The sequence below is a fragment of the Gigantopelta aegis genome, unplaced genomic scaffold (assembly GCF_016097555.1).
Source record: "Gigantopelta aegis isolate Gae_Host unplaced genomic scaffold, Gae_host_genome ctg5730_pilon_pilon:::debris, whole genome shotgun sequence".
Lineage (NCBI taxonomy): Eukaryota > Metazoa > Mollusca > Gastropoda > Neomphalida > Peltospiridae > Gigantopelta > Gigantopelta aegis.
In genome coordinates this window covers 1-6,761 of record NW_024534596.1, presented here as the reverse complement: position 1 = coordinate 6,761, position 6,761 = coordinate 1, and the positions used below count along the sequence as shown (strand labels likewise).

Genomic DNA, 6,761 nt, shown 5'->3' with positions numbered 1-6,761 from the left:
AAGGAATGTAATCACTGTATAACTAGCAGACAATAAAAGACTGGTGAGTTTAATTTATAAACTTCATTCTATTAATGACAAGGAATGTAATCACTGTATAACTAGCAGACAACAAAAGACTGGTGAGTTTAATTTATTTGAGAATGTGTTTAAAATTGGTTTTGAAAAAACAAGCTCCTCTTAATTATAGTGGTTTCATAAAGAAGCTGATTTGCAGTAGGTAACACTCCGATATAAATCTCATTAAAAAGCTCAACAAGCATACTTAAAAACAAATTCAGTACACAAGTGTATTAGAAGTAATAATACTGATTTGTAGATATGTGTATCTAATAAGTTTTATATTAATGCATTGGATTTATGTGTCATGTAATTACATTATTTTGACACAGGTAATAACATTGCAACATATTACAAGACATGAACAAACGTGTTCCAATAATGACAAATTAATGACTATTTTCAGCTTTCTTGAACATACACTTGCACTTAGTCTTGCACAACTAACTAATTAATAACAATAATGATATTAATAATAATCATAATAATAATTAGCATACAACAGTTTTCACATCAGCATCTGATGTTTATTAAATACATAGATCAAATATGTTTTGTAAAAACATTTTAACAATTATGGATTTAATTGTTTTTTTTTCTGGGAATATTTTCAGATGAGAATAGTTTTGGGAATCAGTAATAAAAAATAAAAATATTTATTTACAATGGCACAATTTTGTAACAGCATGTCTCAAACAATAACGTATATACCATAGAGCTCAGACAGACTTGAAGATCATACATTCATAATGTATAATGTATATTCATAAGCAATTGGGATTCTGGATTTTGTTTTTTAAAGAATTAATTCTTTGCTTGCTGCTGAAAAAGCCTGTTGTAACCTTTGCCACTGGGAAAATAATTCTTAAATGTTTTACAGGGCTCGCGCTGTCGGTAGCCAAATTAGCCATTGGCTAATTTGAAGAAAAAAAAAGCTAATAAAATTTGTAAGTGGCTAAAATTTTGGCTAAGCCATTTTCTGTCTTCTGATGTGAACAAACGGTTACATAATCTATCCGACACCTCAAACATAATAATACTACCAAATATTCAATTAGCGTAATAGCGATCTCGCGACCGGTAACGAGAAACGGGTGTCATGCAGAATACAGCGTAGGCCTTATAATGTTTGCTTATTTTAATAATCACGGTTATTAATTTTAACGGCATGCATTCAACATGTATGGCAGCAATGTCTGGAAGATCTGTAACTTGTTATTTTTACTTTGTAAAATCTTTGAACCAAAGTAATAAAAACAAACCAACAATGCGTGTCAATTTGAATACATATGCCAGTTCAGGGCCAAAAGACATGTAGGCCATCTCAATGCTGAGTTCAGCCAGACCGAGCGAAAACAAAACGTTCGTTAGACTGGTTTGTGCGCTTCGCGTTAAACCAAATGGACACGACGAATATTAATCAAATAGTTCGCGAACGTTAGGAAAAACGTTCGTTGGCTGAACTGAGGATAGCTATCGGTGCGAATATACGTCACGCTTCAGGGTCAGCTGACACCCGCGTGTCAAGAGACATCGTTGCGGACATTAAACAATACGATTACGCAAAAGTAAATCTTGATGTAAATTTGTAGAAAAACAATAGTTATTCGCATCAATGAATACCTAACTGCAGTTTTTGTTTATTCCTTTGTTTTTGTTAGTTTCGTACCCATGGTTGAGAGCACGCATGCAGATCGCGATCGCCGGAAATCAACATGCAGTATTTAAATTATACAAATTGCAAATGTACACTGAATAAAATTAGTTTACAGTAATCATATTTGTTAGATAATTTTAGATATAAATTTGTAAGACTGTGAGGTGACATTTAATAAGTTAGCTGGATTTTAAAAAGACTGTAAATTTTAATTTTATTAAAGGATTTGTTGTTGGGTTTTTTTTTAATAAATGGAGTATACTGTGGTGAAGTCTGCATTCTTAGCTGAGGTATTTTGTAAGCAGAAATCACAACAAGCATTTAACACGACGCTGAAATCAACAGCAACAACATGGCACAACTTATGAAATCGTTTGGGGTGGGGAATTGATGGGTCACTTAAAAAAAAACAACATAATAATAAAAAAAGTTATTCAAACTAACATAAAGATTGCTATTTAAAGAAATAATGAGTTCTATATATAAAAAAAAGCTCTCGAATTTTTATTTGGGAAAAAAGGAAGAAAGAAAAAACACCATACATAAACATCCACTCACCCCCATATTTCTGTATGTCTAATGTATAGGCCTTAGAAGTGGATGTGGGTGTATGGGGTACTGGCTTCAGACTGAAGATATTGCTTAAGCCCATCCCAACCCCACCCCTGCTGAAAAAACTCGAAGTAATATATTAACTGGCCCTACCCCCATTAAGGTTTTGTTATTCCTATTTATTCCAGTTTGTACACAATTAGCTGAAAAAGATACATTTTCATATTCATATATAAATACTCTATACAGTACTGCGTAAAACAAATTTGGCTAAAGCATTTTCAATATGGCTAATAAAAATTCCATTTGGCTAATATTTTGGCTACAGGTATTTTTGATCCAGGGTGAGCCCTGGTTTTAGGTGGGTTTCAGTGATTAAACGTATTAGTATAATAATGGGGGCAGACAGTAACGATTTACACTAAAATAAAGAGCTTCTATTGGGCACAAGATTCTACCAGGAGTGGCTCAGTAGGACGTAACATTGAGAAGCATTTGCTGCCGGCAGCAAACAAAGAGTTAAAATGTTCTAAAGGAGAAGCTGCCGAGTGACTACTACTTTTCACTCTTTTCTTTCTTCTGTTCATCTCCATCAGGAAGTGGTTGTGCCTTCTTGTTCCAGTCAATGGACATGTACTCCACAGATTCCTCGGTCTTGTGCACGGCTCTGCTTGGGGTAGTGCTGGAGAAGTCTATACCAACGTACACTAGGCCATCTTCATCTCGGCCACACTTCGCTCCCTGCAAACACAAAATAAGATATATTATACTATATCATTTCGTCTTACACACCCATTGGTGAGATCATATATCATCTATAATATCACATAGCAATAACATCATATAAAGAAATCAATTTAAACAAATTCAATTGACTTTTCCTAGATGATGACTTGGTCGCACAGCCATACTATTCAAAGAAATGAGCATGATTGAAAATAAACATAATAAATAGATTTGAATACATACATTTCTGTATTTTATACTGGTTTTATAGTGGGCTTTTTAGTTTTTAGGTAGTTTTAATTAGTTTTTTTAATACTGTTTTTATTTAATGAAGACCTACACGTATTTCCAAAACTAGACTCTATTAATCTGATACACAAAGATCGATCCCCGTCAGTGGGCCTATTGGTATATGTTAACCTGTCTGTGGGATGGTGCACATAAACGATTCCTTGCTTCTAATGGAAAATGAAGCAGATTTCCTCTATAAGACTATGCCAGAATTACTAAATGTTTGACATCCAATAGCTGTGATTAATAAATCATTGTGCTCTAGTGGTGTCGTAAAACAAAATAAACTAACTTTTGGAAAGATTAAATTACAACCGTTTATATGTGGAATCCAGAAAATTCTGCTAGATTGTTCAAACACCTACTAGCTTGTAAGCATAATAAAACATACTCATGTGACACAAAAACCTGATGATCAGAATTTTTAAACTGAAATTTAAGCATTAAACTATATTACCTGGACATTCTGACATACTTCATCCTCTTTTCCATCAAATGCAGCATTGGCATAAGTATTGTCCTTTCCTAGATCCACATTTTCATATGCATCACCTAAAACAAATACATGTAGCTATTCATTCAATTTATAATTCTCCGAGGATCATGTTCTGTGGATTGAATCAGAATAGCATCAGCATGATGGTGTGCAGCTCGCTAACGTAGCACCAATGATCATTCCAGTCTATGACAGTACAGAATCAAGTGACAATGATTGAATCAGAATATCATCAGCATGATGGTGTGCAGCTAGCTGAAGTAGCACCAGTGATCATTCCAGTCTATGACAGTACAGAATCAAGTGACAATGATTGAATCAGAATAGCATCAGCATGATGGTGTGCAGCTCGCTAACGTAGCACCAATGATCATTCCAGTCTATGACAGTACAGAATCAAGTGACAATGATTGAATCAGAATATCATCAGCATGATGGTGTGCAGCTCGCTAAAGTAGCACCAGTGATCATTCCAGTCTATGACAGTACAGAATCAAGTGACAATGATTGAATCAGAATATCATCAGCATGATGGTGTGCAGCTCGCTAAAGTAGAACCAGTGATCATTCCAGTCTATGACAGTACAGAATCAAGTGACAATGACTGAATCAGAATATCATCAGCATGATGGTGTGCAGCTCGCTAACGTAGCACCAGTGATCATTCCAGTCTATGACAGTACAGAATCAAGTGACAATGATTGAATCAGAATATCATCAGCATGATGGTGTGCAGCTCGCTAAAGTAGCACCATTGATCATTCCAGTCTATGACAGTACAGAATCAAGTGACAATGATTGAGTCAGAATATCATCAGCATGATGGTGTGCAGCTCGCTAAAGTAGCACCATTGATCATTCCAGTCTATGACAGTACAGAATCAAGTGACCAGGGATGTCATTAATAGCCGCCACCCGGCAATTTTTCGTCGGCTATCGAATCAATTGTCGCCGGGTATCGAACTTCCAATAAACAATGCTTGTTGTCTTTTTGTTGATTAATGGCCGCCTATAATTTGATTTTCATCTGCTATTTTTATTTTTAATGACATCACTGGTAACAATAATGAATTTTAGCAAACATTTGAGATGGTTCCTCACTTATTGCAACAGCAATGAAACTGACACATATAAATAAAAATTTGTTATAGTCTGTTCCAATAAAGTGCACAAAACACTTGTTTACGGACATCTTTCTTTTAATTTCAAGAGTAAACACCACTTTGTACATCAATAACAGCCCAAACAAGTAAATGCTAAATTAGGTAGAATACCATTAAATAGATATTTACAAAATATTTATTTGTCAGTTTAATATGAAAGAAATAATCAATGAAAATAATTTTTATTCTATTTCCAACACCACTTTAGTGGTGAATATATTACCTCTTGCAGCTTGATTCAGTGGCATTTTATCACCTACAAAATAGAAATAGTCAATATTTTAAAAAAAAATTTAAGAATTAAGAACAAATATTACAGTTTTTTACATGTTACAGGCTGATCAACAGGCTAAAAAAAAACAACAAGACGGACGAACAAATTCCCCAAAGCAAACAATCACCAAAAATGACAAGGTAATGAATAAAAGAAAAAAATTAAGTAATTAATGACACCATGCCAACATGAATAAAATTACTGTCTACTTGATTGTTAAAGATAAATAAATGAAACAAGAGGCCTATCAGCCTTTAGAAATCTGCTATTTAATTTTAAATTTTGTCAATAGTAGATCATTAATTAATTTGCAAAGATTACCTAATGTTAAATTTTAATTTAAATTTTAAAACTTTAATCAAAATTCAAAAATGTATCTGTATTAGTTTGTGAAATCTCCGCCACACAATAACAGTACCAAGTTTCAGAACTACTCGATGAAAACTCTAGAAGATGAGATTTTAAAATGTTCAATGTTAAATTTCTATTTAAACGTTTAATAAAGATATAAAACTTCCAAAACAATTAGTTTGTGAAGACTTCCCCTAAAAAAAACAGAAGAAAGAAATGTTTTATTTAATGACGCACTCAACACATTTTATTTATGGTTATATGGCGTCAGACATGGTTAAGGACCACACAGATTTTGAGAGGAAACCCGCTGTCGCCACTACATGGGCTACTCTTTCTGATTAGCAGCAAGGGATCTTTTATTTGCACTTCCCACAGGCAGGATAGCACAAAACATGGCCTTTGTTGAACCAGTTATGGATCACTGGTCAGTGCAAGTGGTTTACACCTACCCATTGAGCCTTGCAGAGCACTCACTCAGGGTTTGGAGTCGGTATCTGGATTGAAAATCCCATGCCTCGACTGGGATCTGAACCCAGTACCTACCAGCCTGCAGACCGATGGCCTAACCACGACGCCACCGAGGCCGGTACTTCCCCTAAGAATACTTATACTAAGTTTTAGAACAATCCAATCAAAACTCTACAAGAAGATAGACATTTAAATTTTAAATTTAAAATGTTTTAATAAAATTTTAAAACTTCAGTATTTCCTAAATATCTCTCTATTGGTTTGTGGAGGGTGCCCCAGAGAATCACTGTACCACGTTTTGAAACGATTCAATCAAAGTTGTAGAAGAAGGAAAAGGTTATTGGATGGACAGACAGACGGACGGACAAACACGTGACAAATCGATATCAGAAACCTGCACTGATGAACATCATAGCGAAGCTAAACATTGATGATTTACATGAATATAAACATTCAGCAGGCACAAATAACCATAACTTGTAAAGAGTTGTTGAAGTGGGAAATGTGTCATTTAACGATGCACTCAACACATTTTATGTACAGTTATATGGCATTGGACATATGGTTAAGGACCACACAGATATAGGCAGAGGAAACCCGCTGGCCGCCACTTAATGTGCTACTCTTATTGATTAGGCACAAGGGATCTTTTATATGCACCATCTCACAGACAGGGTAGTACATACCACAACCTTTGATGCACCAGTTGTGGAGCACTGG

At 34.7% G+C, this 6,761-nt stretch overlaps 1 protein-coding gene across 1 annotated transcript; it reads right to left on the bottom strand.

Annotated features, from left to right (window-relative positions):
• Positions 1-2,532: 2,532 nt before the first annotated feature.
• LOC121366447 lies at positions 2,533-5,314 on the bottom strand. Its single transcript, XM_041490898.1, has 3 exons — positions 5,169-5,314; positions 3,744-3,838; positions 2,533-3,010 (listed from the first exon to the last, which is right to left on the bottom strand). Exons 1-3 carry the CDS (start codon positions 5,191-5,193, stop codon positions 2,825-2,827), a joined length of 306 nt encoding a protein of 101 aa, XP_041346832.1. The 5' UTR covers positions 5,194-5,314; the 3' UTR covers positions 2,533-2,824.
• Positions 5,315-6,761: the final 1,447 nt, after the last annotated feature.

What these genes read in the sequence shown, in the direction of transcription:
- LOC121366447 (XM_041490898.1), bottom strand. Translation starts at nt 5,193, where the DNA reads ATGCCACTGAATCAAGCTGCAAGAG. An exon ending in ACTGAATCAAGCTGCAAGAG is followed by an intron (nt 3,839 to 5,168) that starts GTAATATATTCA and finishes TATTTGTTTTAG; the next exon opens with GTGATGCATATGAAAATGTG. An exon ending in AAGTATGTCAGAATGTCCAG is followed by an intron (nt 3,011 to 3,743) that starts GTAATATAGTTT and finishes TTGTGTTTGCAG; the next exon opens with GGAGCGAAGTGTGGCCGAGA.